Raw genomic sequence first — 24,488 nt, 5'->3', positions numbered from 1 at the left:
GTCTTAGCAAAGCAGTGGGCTAAGGCGTGTCAAATAGCGATATGGATAAAGAAACCCAGCATTTTAAACTGTCAGAGCTGGGAGCAGGGCTAGCCTGAGAACAAATTAATCACATATTGTCAAGGCAAAGTTGCATCAAATTAACACATCGGATTCCAGCATATTAATGTTAGAATGCTTTCACCTGATTATTACTGCAAACCATTGCCACTCTTTGAATGCAAAGATATAATTAAATTGCTAAATAGAAAGTGCATATAATATCTCCACATGCATTTAGGATGCATGAGCTGAAAAGTGCACATCCTAGGAAGTGACAGATTCTATTTGTAGGGGGAAAACTTTACTTTTTTTCCCTTTTATTTACTTGGGAGTACTAGAGTATGAAATTAGAAAAGTTAGTTATGTTATTCATATCCTATATGAGTTAGATGAAATACAGGTTTAATTTAACTGATTTGCTACATTGGCTATGAGTACATAATTACCTCTGTATTTTTCTGGTAGAGAAGTAGGAAAATGTTGTATAATAGTCCTTTGCAACAAAATTGCTCATTTCACATAATCCTTGTGGTGGATTTGTGTCAAAAGGTGCTTTGGAGAAACTAGACTGTCTATTCTGACAACTGTCTTTCATGTAGAGGTTACTTTCTGGCTCTGCTTAATCTAGTATGTGTGTGTTATGATATTCAACATGAGAATTCTGGCAGCAGCCCAGCTGTAGTTGACCTTCCTGATCAAGGAGACAGTCTAGCAGGAAGTTGCTTTTTCTTAGTCCCTGTTTACTTATCCCAGGTTAAGTATCCTGGCTTGCTGTCCCTTCTACTCATATTTAACTTCATGATCTCGGTTATTCACACTTAGGCTTGACTACTCTCCTTCTGTCCTCTGCCAAGTTCTGTTGGTCCTCTGTGTTAAAATCTTTGTTAAAACTCGCCTTCTTTCACGAAGCCTCCTTTGGTAACCGAGGCATTCGCAGATTTCTCTCTTCAGCTTTGGGATAGAGCAGTCTTGATTTACAAAGCTCTCTTAGCAGCAGTCGAAGGACTTGTAAATCTGAAAAAGGGAAGTAGAGGTCACCAGGAGCCAGCACAGGTTCTCTCAGCACTGGGCAGGACAGGATAACCTCATTTCTTTCTTGAGTAGGTTGATCAGCTAAATAAAGTACTATGGTCCTGATGTTCCAAATCTCAGCACAGCATTAACTATTTAGCAGACTCTTGTAAAATACTCTTGTACACAAGCTGGGGAAATGATGGCTGGTCACGTTGTGGGCAGGTGGACTTGACCTGGCTGAGCGACTGAGCGAAGAGTGGTGATTAATGGATTCATGTCAGAATGAAGAGCTATCTGTGTGGCAAGCTGCAGAGCTCTGTCTTTATTGCTGTTGGGGACTTGAATGAGGACATTGATGATAGCTGATCACATTTGTGAAAGGTAGAAACTGAAAAGAATAGCATGCATGTCCAGTGACAAAGGCAGGGACTGGAGTGGCCTTGACAGGACAAAATGATTCTTGCACTTTAGGTCATAAAATACAGTCATTTGTATATGAGGAAGGTGGTGGAGAAAGGGAAGGGGGACAAATAGATTTAACCAAGAAGTACGTAAAAGAAAGGTTTGGGGTCATGTTGGTCGTAAGCTCAGTGCGACTCAGCAGAGCTAGGTAGTTGGAAGAGAAATTCATTTGTTCATTTCTCAGGTGTTTCTTGAGCTGCGACATGTGCCGAGAGCTTTGCTAAATGCCGAAGGTACAACGATTAAGAGCTAGTCAGACCATAAGTGCAGGGATGTGCAGTCTTGTCAGAAGAGGCGGAGACCATTATGGTACAGCTCAAGGGCTATGCGAGGGCAAGTTCAGTGGGCGTGGTTCCTTAGAGCAGAGCACCTGGAGGTCACCCGGCCTGGACTTGGGATGGGGTAGGATTAGGGAGGACCCCTTACATGCTCCCTGAGCCACACCGAAGAGATGCTGGTGTAAAAGTCTGAGGCGAGAGAATGATTCCAGTGGGTTCTGAGAAATATAAGTGGTTGAACGTGCCTGGAACATAGTGGGTGAGGATGGCAGAGGCAAGAGATGGGGCTTGATCAAGGTTTTGACCCGCTGCTGGTGGTCATCTTTTGAGCAAGGTTTGACACCCTTAGGTCTGAGTAAATCACTCTGCCTCCAGTTAGTAAACGTAGGGAGTTAATGAGTGTGAGCTCCTGTAAGACAGACCTTGGCAACTACAAACAGCCTTTGTTCAGACGAAGACCACCAGAAGGCCATGGGGACTGGGAACCAGGGCACTGATTTGAGATTTACAGACTCTACCCAAGGACGGAAGACCCAGGAAGGTGTGAGCAGTGCCTGAAAAGAATAGAAGGGTTCCCAGGTAGAAGGGGGCCCTGCATGTCTCTGCCAGGCCGGGCGCAGCAGAGGAAGCACGATTTATCTTTCCACGGGTAAGCGTTCGGCAGCGTGGGAGGCAGTGTAGTAAAACAGAAGGAGCCCTAACTCCCTAGACTTGCTTCGAAATCCTAGGGCTGCTGCACTGCCTGGGGCAACGGATTTTCTCTTTCTAAGCCTGTGTCATTCGTAAAATAATTAAACCACATAGTTTATAGAAGGCCAGAGATAGTATATTACAAAGCACCTAGTACAGACTATGGCACAGTAGGGATTTAGCCGGTTATTTTAGAGTCAGAGTTCCTGGACCCTTGACTTTCCCAGAGGTGACACGAGTGTAAATGTCATCGCTTCCTGGCACTGACGCTTCCATTTGTACTTTGTGGGAGATCTCATCTAAGGCCTTACATCACCCCCAGGTCAGTGCCTCCTGCCTCTCAGCGCTCTTACATCCTGCTACTCCACATGGTCAGTTTCTGAGCTCGAGCCTGCAAACTGATTTTGATATTCATGGCACTTGAATATGTTTATGAGCTAAGCGTATTGTAGAAGCCATGTTTATTGTACTCCAAAGACATCTAAAAATGACTTTTGATTTAGCCATAGCCCTGCCTGCCTCTACTATATAGATGAGTGCGCTCTACCTGCATTTTTTTTTTTTTTTTTTTTTTTTTTTTTTTGGCTGGGTGCAGTGAACTTAATTGATGGCTCACGACAAGGTAGGGCTCCGTAAGCCCCTCCCCTTCTTCAGGGGGTCTGGCATGGAAACTGGAAGTCGGGAGATTCTCAGTGTGTTGGGGAATCGATTTGCGGCAAGGACTCCCCAGGAGCTAAGGGCCTCTTCCTCTCACTGGGGCTGGTGGTCCAGGGGGCTCTTACTCCTTGGAGGCCATGTGAACCATAAGGTCTACCACCCTGTTGCTGTAGCCAAATTCATTGTCATACCAGGAAATGAGCTTGACAGAGTGGTCATTGAGGGTAATGCCAGCCCCAGCATCGAAGGTGGAAGAGTGTGTGTCACTATTAAAGTCGCAGGAAACAACCTGGTCCTCAGTATAGCCCAGGATGCCCTTGAGGGGACCCTCCGATGCCTGCCTCATGACTTTTTTGATGTCATTGTATTTGGCAGCTTTCTCCAGGTGGCAGGTCAGATCCACAGCTGACACGTTGTGGGTAGGGACATGGAAGGCCATGCCAGCAAGCTTCCTCTTCAGCTCAGGGATGACCTTGCCCACATCCTTGGCAGTGCCAGTAGAAGCAGGGATGATGTTCTGGCGGCCCCTCGGCCATCACACCACAGCTTCCCAGAGGGGCCGTCCACGGTCTTCTGGGTGGCAGCGATGGCATGGACTGTGGTTGTGAGTCCTTCCATGATGCAAAAGTTGTCATGGATGACCTTGGCCAGCGTGACCAAGCAGTTGGTGGTGCTGGAGGCATTACCGACAATCTTGAGGGAGTTGTACTTCTCATGGTTCACACCCATCACAAACATGGAGGCATCCGCAGAAGGGGCAGAAATGATGACCCACTTGGCTCTACCCTTCAAGTGAGCCCCAGCCTTCTCCAAGGTAGTGAAGACACCAGTAGAGTCCACAACATATTCAGCACCAGCATCGCCCCATTTGATGTTGGTGGGATCTTGCTCCTAGAAGATGATGATGGGCTTTCCATTGATGACAAGCTTCCCATTCTCAGCCTTGTCTGTGCCTTTGAACTTTCCATGGGTGGGATCATACTGGAACATATAGACCATGTAGTTGAGGTCAATGAAGGGGTCATTGATGGCGACAATATCCACTTTGCCAGAGTTAAAAGCAGCCGTGGTGACCAGGCGCCCAATACGGCCAAATCCGTTCTCTTTGACCTTCACCATTGTGTCTCAGAGTCGCAGCTCTGAGACAGGAGGGTGAGCATCCTATACCTGCATTTTTAAGTGTACAGTATAGTGTTAACTGTATGCCCTTTGCTGTGCAACAGAGCTAACTTTTCATCTTATAAAACTATTTCAATTGAACGACAACTCCCTCCTTCCTTCCTGCCCATAGCCCCTGGCAACTACCATTCTACTCCCCGTTTCTAAGAATTTTTCTTAGATAGCGCATATAAGTGGAATCGTATGTCTTTTTGTAACGAGCTTATTTCACTTAGCATAATGACCTCAAGATTCATCTATATCATAGCATATGATGGGATTTTCTTCTTTTTTAAAGGCAGAGTAATATTCCATTGTATGTGTATAGCATATTTTCTTTATCCATCCATCCACAGGTAAGCATGTAAGTTGCTTCAGTGTCTTGGTTGTTGTTATTAATGCTGCAGAGAGCGTGTGTGTGCACATATCTCTTCAAGATCTTGTTTTCACTTCTTTTGGGTATATACCCGGAAATGGGATTGCTGGGTCATATGATCATTCTATTTTTAATTTTTTTAGTAACCTCCATACAATTTTCCATAGCAGGCATACCGTTTTACATCTCTACCAAGAGTGCACAAGGGTCCCAGTTTCTCCACATTCTTGCCAACACTTGTTTTCTGTTGTTTTATTAATTTTTATAATGACCGTCCCAACAGAAGTGAGATGGTCCTCATTGTGGTTTTGATTTACATTTTTCTCATGATTAGTGATGTTGAGCATCTTTCCATATGCTCCTTGGCTATTTATATATCTTCTTTGGAGAAATGGCTTTTGCTCATTTTTTAATTGGTTTCGTTGTTGTTGTTGTCGAGTTGTAGTTCTTTAAATATTTGGGATATTAGCTCCTTATTGGATATGTGGTTTGAAAATATATTCTCTCGTGCTGTAGGTTGCCTTTTCATTTTGTTGATTGTTCCCTTTGCCACACAGACATTATTAAGTTTGATGTAGTGCCATTTGTCTATTTTTCCTTGTGTTGCCTGTGGTTCTGGTGTCATATCCAAGAAATCACTACCAAATCCAGTGTCATGAAGCTTTCCCCTGTTTTTTTCCTAGGGATTTTATAATCGCAGGTCTTAACATATAGGCCTTTAATCCATTTTGAGTTAATTTTTGCACATGGTATAAGGTAAGGGTATAACTTCATTCTTCCACACGTAGATATCCAGTTTCCCCAGAGCTGTTTGTTGAAGACACACATCATCGTCTTAAGTGACTTAAAATGAGAGCACAGTCCACAAGTGGAAAGATAATGGCTAGACTTTTATCCTTCATATGTGTGTGACTTTCCTTAATAATATATAGTATGAAACATTTTATTTAAAATACCCTTTTTCTTATTATGGTAATCATTTTGCTATATATATATATATTATATATATATAATATATATATATACACACACACACACACATATATACACCATATATATATATACACACACACACACACACACACACACACACATACATATCAAATTATTATGCCGTATACCTTAATTGACAGCGTTATATGTCAGTTATATCTCAATAAAACAGGAAGAAGTACCAAGTACCCTTTCTGTCATCTCGTCACCGGCATCCCATATTCTGTCACGTGCCATGGTTCCTGTTCTCTGCCTGGAACAGTGAATTCTTGTTTGTCTTTTAAGATTCAGCCCACATATGGCCTCCTCTGACTCTCAACTTCACTCCCACAAGTTGTACTTCCACACTCCATTGTAAAATTATATTTGCATATCCTTTGCTCCCACAAGAACGTAAGCTCTGTGTGGACAGAGACAGTGTCCAGTTCATCTTTATAACCCCAACAGATAACACAGATCCTGACACCCAGTGGTCGCTTAGCAAAATTTAATGAATGAGCAGTCAGAGCGACTGTAAAACAGTGAAGGTAGGGTGCCTAAGTTTTGTATGTAACTAGCTGAGCTTCTTTCTCTTCGATTCTAAAATTAGGAGCTGGATTGTTCTCCGAGATCCCTTTTGGCTCCAACAGTCTATGAAAATTGCATAGGGAGTTCTTATCCAAGTACTCCCAGAGCTCCATTCCCACAAATCCCACAGGATCTTACATCAAATAGGACAACATCTTAACTTTTTTTGGTCGAGGGATGGGGGATCCTAAGGAATTTTGCCATTCGAGTCAGGCGAAGTATGCTGCCTGAGCCTCATCAGTGTTTCTGGTTCCAGCAGCTCTGTCCCTCATCACAGGCAGTGCGTGCCCACCCACCTTCCTTGGGCCTCACTGTGTTCATTTCTAAAATTGGGAAGATCGCACAGCGTCATCAGTGTTCACATTTCAGTATGTCCGTGTTCAAAGGGGGAATGAACGTATTTTGAAAAAGCATATTTGATATTCTAATGTTATATAAGGAAAATAAAAAAAATTTTTTGTGTAATACTTACAAAAATGTAGTTTTATGAAAATTCAACTGTTGGGAATATGCAGAAGATAGAAGAAATTTTAATGGCCATGGTGAAATGTACATCATTTTTGAGGGAGTGTGAGATTTTTATAGTCATCAGAAGGGGTCATGGGTTAAAGATGGTCATGAAACACTACATTAGTTTCTGTTCCTATTCTAATTTTCTGTGATTCTATAATGATGAAAATTTCACAGAAGGCTTCAGTGGGATGAGCCTTACTTACTTCTCTTGTACATATGAGTCGCACCTATAGTTTTCATTTGCTTGTTTATTTTTCTAAATTGAATCCTGACTCTACTACTCACAGCTATGTGACCATGGGCAAATCGCTTAATTTTTCTAAGCCTCAATTTTTTCATCTGTTACAAGAATATAATACCTTCTTTATAAGATTGCAGTGAGAATCAAATTAGATAATTAAAGCTCTTAGCTTAGCGGCTAGCATGTCATAAATGTTCTGTTCATGTTAGTTATTGTTAGGGATGTGGAGGTGAAATTAAGCACACTTCTCCTTGGTTTAACTTTGAAACCTTAAGTGTTGGATATAGAAATCAGCAAAACGGAATTTAAAATATATTATTATTGGCAGTTCTGGTTAGTATCTGAGGCCCTAATACCTCTGCCATTGCATGTAGACCAGAACTATCCAGTAGGACCTTCTGTGATGACGCAAGTGTTTTGTGTCTGTGCTGTCCAGTATAGTAGCCATTAGCTACATGTGACTACTGAGTATTTGAAATGTGACTAGTGAGACTGTAGAACTGAATTTTAAAATTTAAGTTAATGAAAATAGCTACATGTGTCTAGTGGCCACTGTGTTGGGACAGTGCAGGTCTAGACATTGAGACCACTCACCCAAGGAGAGATTGGATCAGCACAGAAGACAGACTTATTAGAATTGCTGCCTCATACCCTTTCCATGCCAGGAATGCAGTCAGAGATCTGGGCCCTCAGACATGCTTCTAGAAGGCCAGCCAGAGTCCTGACCCCAAACTTTTGAACACTATAGCAATTGAGCAGATACTTCTGAGAGGGCCTGGAACAGGTGAGACCATGCCAGGTAAGTCACTCTTCCCTGGACAGAGAAAATGGACTCCTCTTCCCAGTATTAAAGGGCAAACAGACTTATTTTGTGGCTAAAGCTAGGAAGCCTCTGTGGATAGGACTAGTTCCTCTTACAATGGTAGAGACTAAATGTTGTACACAGCATTTTTTAACAATAAATTTTAAACTTTTAATGCATTAATGATAAAGACTTGTTTATATTTTGCATCATTCTACACTTTAATATGACCCCATTTTTTTTCTTGTGTACTTGTGAATTTTTTTTTTTACCACGTAACTGGATGATCTAAGTGGAGCTTATCTGTCAGACAGAGTGAACACAGATACTTGAAACTACAATTAAAATGTTTTGTAAGCCTTTGCCTTGAATTCAGTCTTATCTCATTTATACTGACCATGGCTTTTGGTATGCTTATGAAAAGTCAGCTGCTGCTTTGTAGTTTTTTTCCTTCATATTTTTTCCATTGATGTTAAATATTAAAGGGCATCCTAGGTCATATAGCTTGTTTTGAGAAAGGGGAAGTTGATGTTTATTTTGAAACTTTCCCAAAGGAGCATTTTGCTTGTATAGACTAGCCACATGGACAGTAACTGTAGCTTTGTGGTGCGGGGCAGCCTCTTGTCCATGAGTGACTAAGTGAGTTAGAAATGACTGTATTTTGGAAACAGATCTTACATTTGGAAATTTGTCTTAAGTCACCATCATATTTATAGCCCCCTACTCATTTTATTAAAATAAACAGTGATTACACTTTTAACTCTCAGTTGATAACCTTTCTCATCAAGTATATTCAGACTATTAAATAGTGGCCTCAAAGACCCATATATAATTATGGGATATGAGCAGTTATATTAATGACGATGTAATTTATATAGTGAGGATATAGCATATTTAAAGAATCTTTCAATTAGAAGAGACCATTTAATCTACATGCATAAAATTTTCAATTAAAATATCTTTGCTAAATTTCTTGTCAGCTTTTATTGTATTTTATATGGTTCAGTTGATTGAAATATCCTTGAAAATATTTATTGCCTGGCAATGGTAAAGCATTTTAAGCATCTACTACTGTGCGTTAGGCATTGTACTAAGTATTTTATATATACTATCTCATTTAATTCTCACAACACCCCTTCAGATAGGCGATACCACTGGTTTACACTGATTTACAGATGTGAAGACTTCTCTGGACCTCAGTTTTCTCTCTCTCATACTCGGGTTAATATTATCCATTTTAGTGTGTTATGAAGATTAAATGAAATAATACATGCCCACCCACCTTGAAGTAAGTACTCAGTACATGATAGTTGCTGTTGTTAATCTTGTCTTACTATTTTTGATTTTGTTTTAAATAGGTAATACTTTTTGTGGTGTAAAAGTACAAAAAGATATTAAACAGTGAAAAGTCTCCCTCTGTCCCCCAGTCATCTGGCGCTTACACCCATTTTACTAGTGTGTTGTGTGTCTTCCAGAGTGTCCATATGCAAAAATATTGAATGTATATTTTTATTATTTCCTTTTACAGAAAACGTTACAAGTATTAACACTGTTCCAGAACTTGCTTTTTTTTTTTTTTTTAACTTAACACTTTTTTAATTTACCACTGGGAAATCCGTCTATACCATTGCCCAGAGAATTTTTCATTCATTTAGCTGCATAGTATTCCATTGTTTGGAAATATTATAATTTCTTTAGCTTGTTGATGGAGACTTGAGTTTCTAATCTTTTGCTATTACAAACAGTGCTTCAGTGAATAATCTTGTACATATGGCATGTTGCGTTCGTGCAATTATATATGTAGGATAAATTCCAAGAAGCAGAATTGCTGGGTCAAAGGGAATATGCATTTGTAATTTTTGTAAGTATTGCCAAATTGCCTTCCATAAGGATTGTGCCAATTACACTCCCACCAGCAATATATGAGAGCGCCTGTTTTCTCTCAGCTTCACCACAGAATTTATCAAATGTTTGGACTTTTGCCAATCTAATAGGCGAAAAGCGAATCTGTTAATTTTAATTTGCATTTCTCTTATGAATGAGGTCGAGCTTTACATTTGTTTAAGAACCTTTGCAGTCTCATGAACTTCCCAGATATATTGGATTCTTGATCTTTTTCTTGTTTTCTAGGAGTTCTTTATATATTAGGGAAATTAGTCCAGTTTATTGTGTATCTTTTGACTTTATTTATGGATTTTTTTGACTAGACAATTTTTTTTTATGTAGTGAAATTTATCATCATTTTTTTCCTGTATAACTTCTGGATTTTGAATTCATCTGTTTGGGGAAATTTTTTTTTTATATGTCCTGCACATTTCTTACATTTATTCCTAGATATTTGCAATTGTTGCTATTATCAATGGAGTCTTCATACGGAATGTATGAAGGCTGCTGATTTCTGTGTTAACTTTGTATATTTTTTATAATACCAGATTTTCTGTTTGTAATAGTTTTTCATGAGTTCTTATAGGATTTCCATAAATACAAGAATATTATTAATATACAGTAATATATAGAATAATGTAATGATTTCTGTTTACTTCTTTTATTTCCATTTTTATACCTCTGACTACTTTCTCTTGCCTAGTGTCGTTGCTGCTATTATTGTAATCACTACCACCACCACCACAGTACTTGGCATTAAGCTAAAAGTTGGTGTATGGTAAATGTTTATTCTCTCTTTAAATTGCAACATAAATATCTCTAAAATGTAGTTAGTCAGTGTTATTTGACTATTAAGACAAATTTTAAGGAGTGAAAATGTGTTTGTAGTCTAATGACCCTTTCCTGCAATGCTTATAAGAGCCTATATTAAACAGGGTGGTGTTTTGGTTTTTGTTTGTTTGCCATTGTTGAAAAATATTGTTTCTGATCATTCTGTTAATTGTGGGTCTTTTATATAATGCCTTCTATGTTTTATAGTTTGGGGCTATAACAACTTATTTCTTGCCACTTTTTCTGTTGGAATTATTTAAGTCATGTTTCTGTCTGGTCCCTGGGGGTACTGCCAGCCCAGGTCAACTTTAAATTCTTGGTATGAGTCTTTCTGGACCATCAGGTAATGTGAATTTGGTATGAAAATATTTTATGAAGGTTGGTTTGTGGTTATAAAGTCTCAGAAGAAAAAAATAAATTTCGACAGGCAGTGTTCCTTATCAGGTGTTGGGGCGGGTGCTTATTTCTAATTTACTCTGTCGTTTTGGGGGGTTCCAGCTTTATTGGGCTGTCCTGTGTATTCAGCTGACTAAGAAAGTAGCCACTTAAAATCACCTTGTTTGCCAGATACCACCATTCAGACAAAAATTGTGTTCTGTTTTCCTTTCTGGGTTCCCCTTTTCACTTTTGGGCCTTTGTGAATTCCTTAAACACTTGCCAGCCTATAGAATCAGGTCAAATGAATGTTTTTGTAGTCTATCAGAATCTTTAGTTGTCTTCTTTTAGGGTACATATTTTGCCACGTGGCTGAAACAGAAGTCCTTTAGTAAAATAGGACCTTTTACTTTTTTTAACATGTTGTCTTACATGATGTAGAAACAATACATATTACAGATAGGGAGAAAGAGACAATTCATGCGTAACTATATTATGGTTCTTGATTTCATGAAAATGTTGATTCAAAATACAATACAAAGCCCTCCTCCCACACACCAAAAAAAAAAAACAAAAAAAAACTTTTAAAATATATTGGAGAGAATTACAGTAGTACTTAAAGATTGTGGTCTCCTAAGTCAGTCAGACCTGAGTTTCCATCCGAATTCCCTCACTGTGTTTCCTTTAATAATTTCTTTAAATTCTTAGCAGTTTATTTATCTGTAAAATGGGATAAGTGAGGACAGGTTTGAGGACCAAAAGAGATAATATATATAGAAGACTCTGCCTAGTGCCTGACAGAGTAAATGTTAGCTACTTTTAATTTTAGTCATTCTCTTTTCCAGAAGTGTTCAAGGTGCCAATACATAGTGTTAAATGTAAAACATCTCTCGTTATGCATGTAATAGCATAAAATTGAGTACAGGTTTGTGGAAAACACTACTGTAAAGGGAAAAACGAAGAAGGCACTGCAGGGTCAAAAGGAGGAAAGGAGCATGAAGCTTAGCAGGTGACTGAGGCCACGGAGGCCCTCTGGCTCCACTCAGCTCCCCGAAGCGGGATTTCTTAAGGGTACTTCCCACTCTGGCTTTTTCTTTCGTGTTCTGTCCCGTTAGTTCAGGAGCACGTATGTCCCTGCTGCTTTGGGTCAAAAGGAGCTCTGCCAAGGGAGCTGCCCAGGGTACTTTAGAAGAAGGAAACTCGTTCCCTTCTACGTAGATCTCAAGGGTAGCTAGGGATTTTCATTGTCATCAGTTCAACAAGTAACCATTTGATATCCCCAGAGTTCTGGAAGCACCTTATTAGAAAAGACATAATTGCATTCTTCTGAATAGAAAAATTGCTAATCAATAGGAATTCAGAAATATATATACCCTGTAGCATTAGCATGTCAAGTAGCATAAAGCGTGTAGACTTTTTTCTTCTTCTAAACTTGGTATGACTCAATCCAATTCTCGTGTAACTTTTTTATTAAGCCCCACTGTGCAGCATCAGAAATAAGAGGGAATCGTGTAGTCCACCTCCATCTGATCTTCTGCTTTATATTTTCGCTTGCCCACAGACAAGAAAAGTGTGTCTTATTCATTGTCTTTGTGTATTTCTCTTGGTACTACTATTGTCACTTTGGTTTTTAGTAAAGGAAATTGGCTTATTAGAAACGTTTGTCTTAATCCTCTATGGAAATATCAGTTTACGGGAAGGTTAAGGCAGCTCGATTGGGCTCCGCTCAGAGTCTCTGCTGCAATTGTTGGAAAGGAACCCCCAGGGAAACCCCGGAGCACAGGCAGTGGCTGTGCAGAAGACAGCACTCCAGATGCTTTATCAGGTGCTGTCGGGAGAGCAGAAATAATGGTCTGAAGACGGAAATGCTGATGTCTCCACTTTCCCAACTTAGCACAAACATCTTCTTTATCTTCGGTGGATTTTGGTGCCACAGAGGCGGCTCTAAGAAGCCTTAAATGCAAGTGTGATTGCTTTTAGAATCCCATCTTTAAAAGCATGGCGTTTGGGATTTCTTCGACTTGAATTCTTTTTTCAAAGGAAGTGGAGTCATAGCATCCACTGTCAGTGCCATTCCTCTTTCTGTGATGACTCATTCACTGTTTACATCAAAGGATGAAGGAATGAGAGATGTAAACATAAATAGATAAGTGAACAAACAAAAAGCTTTGCTGCCTTTGTCATACTGCAAAAGGGCCTGACTGTAACATGGGAACATAGCAGCTATTTGATTAAAACTTTAAGGTTTTCCTGGAAACTTTGACGCGTGTCTGATTTTTTTCTTCTTTAAATAGCACTATAACATGGAAGAAGTACCTTAGAATGCTGTGGTTGCAGTGGGACTTTTGAACACATCCCCCATCCCAGTCACCACAGGTGCTGGTATGACATGACATACTCTCACTGCCGGAGCTTGCTTGCCCACTGACGTGTTCATCTTCTGGAAGGCTCAAAGATGATTTGTAAATTATTTGCTTCTTGTACCCATGCAGTTTTTTTCAAAACCGTCTTAACCATTTCTAAGTTCAGCGGTATTGAATACATTCATAGTGTTATATAACTGTCATCACCATCTGTCTCCATAACTCCTTTCATCTTGTAAAACAGAAACCCTATGCCCATTAAACAATAACTCTCCATTCCCTCCTTCCCCCTAACCCCTGACAACCACCATTCTGCTTTCTGTCTTTATGAATTTGACTACGTATCTCATATAAGTGGAAGCTTACAATATTTATTGTCTTTTTGTGACTTGCCTTATTTCACTTAGCATAATATCCTCAAGGTTCATCTATGTTGTAGCATATTGCAGAATTTCCTTTCTTTTTAAGGCTGAGTAACATTCTACATTTTGCATATTCATTCAGCCATCCGTGGACACTTGGGTTACTTTCATGTTTTAGTTATTGTGAATAATGCTGCTATGAACATGGGTGTGCAAATCTCTTCAAAACCTTGCTTTCCATTCTTTAAGGTATATACCGAGAAGAGGATTAGCTAGGCCATTTGGTAATTCTATTATTAATTTTTCAAGCAACTTCCATACTATTTTCTGCAGTGGCTATACTATTTTACATTTCCACCAACAGTGCTCAAGGTTTCCAATTTCTCCACATCCTTGCCAATACTGGCTGGGTTTTTTTTGACAGTAGCCATCATAATGGATGTGAGGTGGTGACTCATTGTAGTTTTGATTTGTATTTCTGTACCGATCATTAACGTTGAACATATTTTCATGTGCTTATTGACCATTTATATTTATCTTCGGAGAAATGTCTATTCCAGTCTTTTGCCCACTCATACAGCTTTATTAAAAGCAAAACAAGTAGCTTTGCAGTGTGGGGAGGCAATTTTAAGTGGTAAGAACTCAAGCTGTGGAGTTAGACAGCTCCAGGTTGGCATTCCAGCTTCACCAGCTATGTGACCTTCGGCAAGTTCCGTTATTTCCAAGCTTCTGTTTCATCTGTAAAATGGGGAGAATAGTCAAATCTATCTCATTGAGTTGTTTTGGGATTACATAAGCTACTATAATGGACGTCAAATGTATGGCATAGTATTTGGCCTGTAGTAAATGTTTAATAAATATTAGCTGCTGTATTGTTGGAAACATGAGTCAGCCATAAAAAAAAACACCTTTTGTTTCAGAGTTGTCTTCCTATTTTGATGGAAGTATAGTTTATTACATTTTTGAGAATTTTCATTTGTTTTTCCAGTTTGTGCTACTTATTTTCTTAGTCACTGTAATTTTAGGTGAAACCATTTGAAATTGTAATTTTTGTGTGTTATAAATGATTGAATATTAGCAGTTTCGTGGGATAAACATCAGGTAATAGAAACTATCTGAGCGTCTAATAGCTGCCGGAGTGCCTGATATGCTATTTCATTCATTCTTTCCAGCTCCCCTACAAGGTATATATTATTTTCCCTGTTCCGAGGTGAGGAAACTGAGGCTTAAAGAGGTGAATGCTCTTGCCTGAGTTTATACAACTAGTCAGTAGCCAAGCCGGAATTCAAACCCAGGTCTGTTGAATCCAAAGCTCATTTGTTTTCTTTCCAATTTCTGCCACATGGACAGTCTCAGAGACACCCCTCCCCTACCTTTTTGTGCCTAGTGAACATGAAAGTAAGAGAAACTGCACTGATTCTTCTTAGTTGCCAGTGATCTGAGTTTTCTTCAATGCAGTGGGCACGATGCGGTAGGTAGTTCTCTGTTCATGTGCGTTTTGTGCTTTTGTCTCTTTTGTATTTGGAACACAGAATCTTCAGTGTTGGCTGCAGTCACCTAGGCTCTGCCTGAACCCATTTCTCATGGCCATCATCATCTCCACCTTTTACTGAGCATCTGTCTGTGCAGGAAATGTGCTAGGTGCTTTATCCACAGTGTCTCAGAGAGGGAGGGAGAGAGCTGTCTTAACTCCACAGTGTCTCGGTATCCCTATAATTAGAGAGAGAAGGGGCGAAATCTTTTATAGGATGGAAGGAAACCGAGGCTAAATGAGATTGTATTATTTAGCTAAGGACACAAGACCCTTTAGTCTATCTTACTTCAGCTTCCAGGTCTTTGTCTACTACTTCCTATTTCCTCCTCCCATTCTTAGAGAGGTTTTCATAGAAAGGAAACAAGGATTGCTTTTTCTATAGAGTGATCCATAGCATACTTTTGTGTGTTATCTCTATTGATTTTTTCCATTTCCTTTATTTTTCTACTTCCTTTCCCATTCGCTCTTATCTTTCCCTTTTTCTTTTCTTTCTTTCTTCCTTTCCTCCATCAGTTTCTCTCTCCCTCCCTCTCTCACCCTTTTTCTGTCTCCTTCTCCATTTCTTTCTCTTTCCCCTCCCCCTCCCTTCCTTCCTTCCTCATACCTAATGAAGTTTAAATACCAAGATTAGGAAACTACTTAATATATTTCCTAAAGGAAATTGGATTCTTGAGATATTCCCATTTGATTTTTTTTTTTCTGGCACTAAAAATTATCTCTAAGTTTAATTTGCTTTCAGAGGAATTACCATCTTGTAAGGTATGCTACTAAAACAAGTTAGATTCAATTCCTATCAGTTTCAAAAAGAGTGACCTTCTCAGACTTCGAATGGAATTTTTTAAATTATAGAATGTGGAAGTAGTTGCTTAATGTCTGAGTTCAAGATAGCGACAGCATATTTGGAGTTCTAAGGAAAGCCTTTTGGACCTAGCACCCTGCTTATTCCTAACCTAGACGACAAAAACCAACTTTCTCACTCCGTGAGCTGTTGGTGAAACCTCTTCTGTTTGCGGGTGGAGGTTGCACGCGCTTTCTTTGTTGTTCCATTGTTTCCTTTAGGGTGAGGGAGAATAATTAAGGAGAACATCTTTTCTGAGCAGCTGGAATCAAATTCCAGCTGACTGCAGCACCTGCGAAGATGGCACCTCCGCCTCTGGGTGGCAGGGTGGGATGCCAGCCGTGGAGTCTGTGACAACGGGCTACAAAGTGCAGAGACGCGGCCATGCCGCCCCACTCCTGTCCTTCTGTGAGCTTCCAATGGCAGTGATGCCAGTGAATGCAAAGTGTCTGTTTTAAACTAATTAGAGGGATGATTTGTGAAACAGTGGCTATTTGTTTAATTAATCACCAGCACAATGCCATAAAACCCATATTTTAGAAATCTCTGTTAGTTCACCATGTGGTTAATAGATTGGGGCACATTAAAAAGTGACGTGGTGATGTATTAAAAATGTCCCACCTAAGACTCCTTCAGGAAGGAGTGGAAGCTGTCTGCTCTCGGGTACTCAAATTTGACCTGTCTGAGGTTTTAATATTTACAAAGGCATTTATCTTTTGACTAGCATCTTCATTAGGACATCTCGAGACTGGAATATTGCAAAATATAAAAATGTTTGTAGAACAACTTTCAAAATTAAAGATAATTTTATTAACAGTTTCTCTTAACTGTATTTTCCCATTAAATTATACTATTTTTACTAACCATAGCAGGGTCTACTATAACATATGTTATTTTCCATTTTGGGGTAAGGGAGTCATTTAATTAACTAAATAATAAATGCAATAGCGTTGTTTTGCATTTTGTTCTTCCCTTGTTTTACTTTTGTTTGAATGGACACAGGGATATAAACACTCTACTTGTTCAATCTCAGCCCAGGTGAATTGTCATTTTTGGATAGTAAGAAAAAAGATAGAATTGACTTGCTCAAGAGATGACACTAGCATTAAAAGTGAGAAGAAATGGCTTAGATTGTAACAAATGATAGTGGTTTTTATACAAACTTGTAGTTGATTTTCAGTATACATAAGTGTGTGTATGTGCAGGCCATCTTGCGTTTTAATGGTATTTGAAGCTAAATTGGTATGTCTGTGATTTACTCTTTTTGTTTGTTTGTTTGTTTAAAAAATTATGCTGAATAGTCAATGTTACTGCTTAAGCAGTCCCCCCAAAATTTAAGATCATGTATGAAAATGTGTTGCTCAGGTGGATGCTTATAAGGAAATCGTCCAGCTCTTAGGATTGTATTTCTCTGCTGTGTTGTATAATTACCTACTCTGTTAGAAGGGGAGCTGGAATAAAACATGAGTATGTTAATGCAGCCTGGAGCTGATGTGGTGGTGATGATTACAATGCAGATAAAGCATTTCTCATAACTGCCGTTGCCTACTGGAGCCTTTGAAACATCTGGACCTTTAATTGAAAAATAGTGTGGTGCTGCGCAAGGCAGACATGCTAAGTGAAGTCACTAATTTAGAATACAAAAGTATAATTGATAAAGTGTTTTATTTACATTGTATTTAAATATTCATACTTTGTTATGCTTTGTATAACGGAATTACTGGGTTAAATTTTCATGAACATAGACAGTTTAAATGAGATAAATTAAGTGAAAATGTTAATGCAATTTTACACTGGAGCTAAAAAACTATTTACTCTCGGGGAGTGAGTACTTCTGTATCTATGGGGGCATTTTAGGGAAGCAAATAGGTTAGTTCTTATTCTTTGGGTTTTGTGTTTTAGGAGAAATAACCAGCACTTGGTAACATCATTGCATTTCATTCACGTTATTGCTATCCTATCTTGTTATTTAGTTTAAAAAAATAAAGTGTTTCTTGGCATAATGGTAAATGGCTCTAATGGCAACATTATCGCCCAATAAACCAAAGCCTTCCCCACCTCTCCCGGGCAGGTTATCAGAGCCTGCCCAGGAGAGCAGAAGAGCTGGTGAAGGGCGTGCAATTAACCTTTGTCCTGCATTCGCAGCAGGGGAACTGACCTAGCAGCCTTCCGAGGAAATCCAATTTAATTTAAAATGAATTTGAAAAGACAAATTAGCCATATCTATTTTAATAAGATAAAATCCCGATTCTCCCTGTGTCTGGTTTAGTTAGGACCTCAGAGGAGATTGGACTGACTAAGACCCAGGATGAACAGGAGGGAAATTAAGCCAGGGGGCTGAGGAAAGACCCAGGAGACCCCTGTACCCCGGGCGACTTGTCAGTTTCTGCCAGTGAGCAGGTCTTGCGCTGCCTGTTTCTGCAGAGGGTTGCAACCTGAGCTGGGCCTTTGTCTAACTCAGACCTTTTGCTTTTGTTGGAGCTTGATGCCATGTTGATGTCATACGCTGCTTGCCTGTCTCTCCAAGGACCAGATTGTTATTTTCCTCCTTTGTCATTATCAAAGCACATTTGGGTACTGCCACCTGGGTAGCCACGTTTAGTAACAGATACACCTTACGATTACTGATGAGACTCTTCACCCAACAGTAAGGATTCTCTGGGGCTAGGGAGTTGTCCTCGGCCACTGCTTTTTGAAAAGCGAAGCAGAGGGTTCTGCCTGCTCTTGGAGGAGCAGTCGTTTCCTTGTGTTTTCACCTCTGCAACGTGGTCAGTGAGGGTTTATTGAGCCACTTCTGTGTGCCCAGGACCATGGAAATCTGAGATAGTTTCTGCCTTCTGCCCTAGTGTCCCCTTCAGTACCACAGGTCCCCCTGCATAGCTGCAAGTGTGTGGGACCGGTGAGGCTGAGGGAGGAGCAGATCAGACTTTCCCTGGGAGTGTCAGCCAGACGGCTGTTTCCGACCCACAGACGAGGACTCCCAGTTTGGAAACAGTGGCAGTGACATGACCTTTCCTGGGTACTCTGGCCTCCCCGAGTTCTTCAGGATGAGGACTCGCTGGGAGGGCAGCGTTTCACAGCCGTTCATACCTGGGTTAGAAGCTCGATCCCTGCTAGCTGAGGGATTTGGAGCAGCCTGCTCAATGAACTTGTAGTTCCTCAGCTTGGGAAGGGCTTGGGCAGTCCTCAGTAGGACTGTTGGGCATCTTAAGTTAGGTAAAGGACAGAAAATACTCAGACCCAGCAGCTATGACCTGCCAGTCGTGAAGAGCTGCGGGGCAGACACAAAAGACTGTATGGCGGCATGTGCCCTGTGCACCGTCTCACCCCACCGAGGCTGGCAGCGCCGTAGCTGGCTGGCCTTTCTTCGCGTTGCCCAGCTGATTACCTTAGTGAGCAGTGCAACGCGCAGGGAGCTTTTATTCTTTAAAGTACTTGGTACTGACAGTTTTATCCAGTGGGTCCTGTTTCCCCCCTCAATTCTAAAAAATAAAGTTTTCTGCTACTTACTAATTTATTTTTTTCTTTTGTGGTATCCAGGAGACACGGGGTAAAGGCCTGATCATCAGACTTTTGAGACTGCTTCTCAGTTGTAAATTTTGCGTATGGTTAGAAGTGATTCTTCCTAACAGGAAGTATTGTTCCAGAGAAATAATAATTTAGCTCTTCTTTATCTTTCTGCGTTTTATATTTCAACAAGCATTTGCAAACTGTTAAATGCGAACTTTATCAGTTGGCTCTTTGCCATTCTTTCATTTTCATAATGTAAACACAGTGTATTTTCTGTTGCATACAAGCATCTTCCTCCGTCAGCAGAGGCGTGGGTCCTTTGTGTGGCCTTTTCCTATACAGAATAACACCTATCCCCGTTATTTCACATGTGCATTTTGAGGACGAAAGTGAATGTTGTAATTGGAGAAATGTAAAGCTATTTATTTCCATTTTGTCTGATGTTTTTACATTGTTTGCCAGGAGGTGCGTCAGGGACTTGAATTAATTACAATTACTGTAAAGCCATACACTGACCGAGCAAAGAAAGTAGTAAGCGCATTTGTGCCAAGGCTATCTAATTAAATTCTAACTTTGTATAAGCTAGATGTGCATGAAAGATTACTTTTAAGAGATTTTTATGACTTCCTAAATAATGATTTAGTAAAATTTTTGAATATATCATTAAGGAACATTGAATCTTAAAGTGATAAAAGTCAAGAACCTATTGTATAGAAATTGTGGGTTTTAAAAAAACGTTCATAATTAAGGATCTAGAATATAATTTTAAGGTGTTTATTGACATTTTAAAAGTTTGTCATATTTAATCAACTGAAACCCTGCAAGAAATGAATATAATATATGCACCTGAATTATTTCCTTCAATATTTATATAATTTTACATTCTCAAAATACTTTACCGTCTGTGGAATTAAATGGCCTTGGGGTAGTTGGAGGGTTGTACCAAATTTTCCATATAATTTAGGAGGATGATAATGGCTGTACTGTAACCTTTTCTAGAGATACATCATCTAGTAATGGAGCCAAGTATACAGTCTCCATTGAGTTTTAATTTTAAAAGTTGATATTAAATCTTAAAAAGACTCATTATATTATGATAATTGATAGAGTTTAAAACATGTAATTCTTCTTTATGGTTTTAAAAAACCTATTTTTACTTTTAAAGCATATTGATTTTATTATATAAATGATTTAATAATGAAGAGGTCCCTATAGTTACCCTAGGTGATGGGGCTTAGTTCATGCAAATCACCTTTCCCTGATATTATCATCATTATAGAAGCCATTGTTTGTATAATTAAACGTAAAGTGCTGTGTAACATTAATGATCTAAGAATCCCACAATGGCTATGAAAATTCAAAATGGACACTTTACACTCCATTATGCTTTAAGATGGCTGGATCGTACTGTGTGAAAGCACCTCCTGGAACACGCTGTAACCACCCTGAGGCCGGACGACTAGAGAATGCTGTGGCTCTTCTTTCTTAATGATTGAGATAGAGGCTTTTCTCTGTTGCCTTGGCTTCTCAGCTTCATGTTTGTCTGAAGGGACATTTTGTCCAAAGATCTGCCTCGCCTGAGCAACAGCTTAAGTAACAATAATAAGAAATAATTGACATTTATATAACAGTCTGCAGTTCATTGAGCATTTTAAAGTGCTTTATTTTTACTTTGTATGCCTGTCATTCTTCTGAGGTGATGGTCTCATCTCTATTTTATGGCTGAGGAAAAAGACTTTCAGAGAGGTTATGGGCTTGCTCAAGGTTACACAGCTAATGGCTGGGAGGGCCAGGGTCCAGACCAGTTTGTAGACTCTGCAAACAAGTACCTAGCAAATATAACCCATGATGGTGAAAACTGACAGTATCAGGAACTACTTTCTGAATTTAAGACTTTAAGAAAGTGGTTGTAATTCCTGATACAGTATGGGCAGGCTTTCATTTTTTCCCCTTCATTGCTCTCTGCCTCCCCGCCTCACCCCCCTTTCTGGTAAAATTTCTTGTACAACATGAATGATTACTGGTTTTTCAGTTGATATCTTGTAAGGGCAGAATTATTTGAGGCTATTATTCAAACTTCATTTGATAACAATTAGATTGTTTAAGCTAATAGCTCTAGGCATTTTATTTTTTTTTCAAAAGTGGACAGACTGTCAGAGAATCAAACTGTGGAGTATTTATTTTAAATAGAGAAAACCTTTCCTAAGAGCAGCAACTCTCTTTCCTGTTTTAGGTCCAAGACTATAGATTTACATTTACCGTAGATGTTAGTTATAAAAAAGAAAACTTAGAAAATCACTAGCCCAAGGAAAAACTGATGGAAATGATATTTTCTATGCTGTGTTGCACTCTTGAAAGGATTATGGTCTGGTGCATTCCATGGTCCTTAGTAACCGAGTTATTTTGTTTGAGGTCCTCAGCCAAATGAAAATGGTTTCTGGAAGTGGAGGTGGATTAGTTCCAATTTCCCGAAGGCTAGAACTAAGAGCAGTGGGTAAAATCTGCAGAGAGACTGTACCTCAGTGGAAGGACACACATTCTAGTCATCGGAACTGTTTGCCAAAAGACGGAAGCAAAGGTTCTGCTTCAGTAGGTGGGAGGGACCTCCTCAGTGGAGATGTTCAGGAGAGCTTGTAGGGTAGCCATTTGGTAAAAATATTTGAAAGGGGATGACTCTTTAAAATTTCTTGTAGTTTTTAGTCTATGAACGGCAGTAAAGGTTTGTTTTTTTTTTTTAAGTCTATGAATATAACAAAGCAGAAAAAAATAGGGGGAAAAGGAAACCTATTTAACAACCAATATTTCTTGAGCATTTACTGTGAACTAGTGGTAAAAGTGATTTACATGCATAGTCTCATTGAATCCTTTCAATGGCTCCATGAAGAAAGAGGTGCTTTTATAATCCACTGTTTCCATCCATCAGTAGTGACTCGGGTTAAATAAAATTGTCTGAGGACACACAGTAAGTGTCATTGCTGAGAACTGAACCCAGCTCTTTCTGACTCCACAACTTATGCTTTTCACCGGCACACCGCACTCCCTTGCTGGCTCCTGTTAATATAATAAGGATCCTGGATGTACCCAGATCAGAACTTGACCTTGTTAAAGAAAGAGTGACAGTTGACGTTCTTAATAATAAAAGCTTAATGGAACCAAGATTGGTGATTCAGAAGAAATTAATGAGATTTTGTCAATTTTATTTTAAACTTAACTTGTCAGAAAATACAGTGTCCAGTGACAAACTGTAGAAATGTTTTTGACAAATTAACTTGACTACAGGTGCCAGATCAGGGAAATGTTAATTTAATAGCCTTTAAGCATTCCAGATTTATCGAGGGTTAAGATAGCACTACAAAGCCAAGTCCCTAGCTCTGAATGGATCTGTCGTAGAATTTTATACAAAATCTATTCATAAGTTCAGTGCTACCATTTTGAATGTAAAAAAAGTGAGGTTTTTTTTCCCTCAAAGCCCATAAAGCTAGCATTTATTGAGAAAAAAATGCTACAGTCTGGTTTTGCGTTTTCTTTTCCTTCTCGTTATTTCTTATAAACCTTTATTTCTCATGGTCTGTTAAACCTGGCTTAGACCAGATTTAGGCCAGGTGAAATCATTAATCAAATGAAGTCCTTTATTCATCATCAGAGTAATAATTTGAGACTCTGTACAAGTCTGGACACCATGTTATTAAAGACTAGGCGATTGAAGGAATATAGACAGCATCCTCTAGTCCTCGTTGAGGGAGTTGGGAAGGAAGGTACTGGTGGAATAGAACTGCGGCCATTCCTTTAAGAGAGTTTTAACTTTCGAAGGCTACAAATAACCCTTTTTATCAATTTGCATCATTACATTGTCTGGATACACTGATATATTTATTTCTGCATTAAAATTACATATAATGATCCGCTCGTGCAGTTGTGACTAATGGAATAATGTTGCCTGCTTTTTGTCTCTTGAATTGCAGAAGCCAAGCCGTCTATCCTTTCTCTGTTTCTTCCCCTTGACAGAGAAATTGAACACTTAGCAACAGTTTTGAGATTTGATACTCAATTTACTACTGACAAACCTCGATGTTAAGTAGCATTGCTAACTGAACCTTTTGTCCTTAAGATTTAATTCAGCTAACTCGCTTGATATAGGTGTTTCTGAATTCAAGATTATTTTGAACAGAATGTCCTCTATTGTTCTCCCTGCCTCCCCCATTTTAGAGACTACCGGCTACATAATAATTTGGCTGCTGTGGAGTCTAGTTGGTCTTCATGAATTGCATTTGTTATGAGGAATAGCTTTGCTACAGGAAGTACTTTTCTTTTAGCTTTAAAACCTGAATTGGGGGCCTTCCCTGATTTAGGGGCGCTCCCGGAGAGTGTTGTTGTTCAACTCCAAATTTATCAGCTCTTTGTAGGTTTATTACTTTTTATTTTTCTTTGATAAAAATTACTTAACCTGCCATAGGAAGGTGTCTGAGTTATATCTGCAACTATTTTTTTTTTTCCAGTAGCCTGTCATAGTAGCAGGCACAAGTGTGTTCGTAATAAATCTTCTTGCTGGATGCCTTAACATAGGCTGCATTTTCAAAATTGATCCTCTCTTTCTCTTACCTAAAACTCTTAAGCCATGTGTGGCAGTTCTTTTTATCTCCTTTTTTGTTCATAATTATGATATTTACTATTTTGTTTCTAATTATAAAAGTAATACATGCTGTCTGTGGCTAAGCCACCCTGAACAAAGCCCGATCCCATCTGATCTCGGAAGCTGAGCAGGGTCGGGCCTAGTTAGTACTTGGATGGGAGACCACCTAGGAAGACCAGGTAATTTAGGCATAAAAAATAAGGGATTGTAAACTGACAGGGTCCTTGCAATCTGTGAGGTCAACCAAGGGTTGCCTCGCCTTAAGAAAAATAATAATAATAATACATGTTCACTATATAAAAATGAAGAAAAATATAAAGTAGAAGATTAGAATTACCCATAATTCCATGTCTCAGAAGAATGCCTGT

At 39.2% G+C, this 24,488-nt stretch overlaps 2 protein-coding genes and 1 pseudogene across 13 annotated transcripts in view; 2 read left to right on the top strand and 1 right to left on the bottom strand.

Annotated features, from left to right (window-relative positions):
* MAPKAP1 (MAPK associated protein 1) overlaps window positions 1–24,488 on the top strand; it is a 229,154-nt gene that overhangs the window by 85,328 nt on the left and 119,338 nt on the right. The gene's annotated exons all lie outside the window — the stretch shown is intronic.
* Window positions 3,164–4,266, bottom strand: LOC120601718 (glyceraldehyde-3-phosphate dehydrogenase-like). The gene is given in 2 exon segments (XM_039861629.1): window positions 3,164–3,665; window positions 3,668–4,266. Coding segments are annotated over 2 exon segments (996 nt in total). The 5' UTR covers window positions 4,263–4,266; the 3' UTR covers window positions 3,164–3,264.
* LOC120601789 (uncharacterized) lies at window positions 24,192–24,311 on the top strand (annotated as a pseudogene).

This window comes from Pteropus medius, unplaced genomic scaffold, assembly GCF_902729225.1.
Source record: "Pteropus medius unplaced genomic scaffold, Ma_sr-lr_union100, whole genome shotgun sequence".
NCBI lineage: Eukaryota > Metazoa > Chordata > Mammalia > Chiroptera > Pteropodidae > Pteropus > Pteropus medius.
The sequence above is the reverse complement of the archived record's forward strand: the minus strand, read 5'-3'. Positions and strand labels throughout refer to the sequence as shown.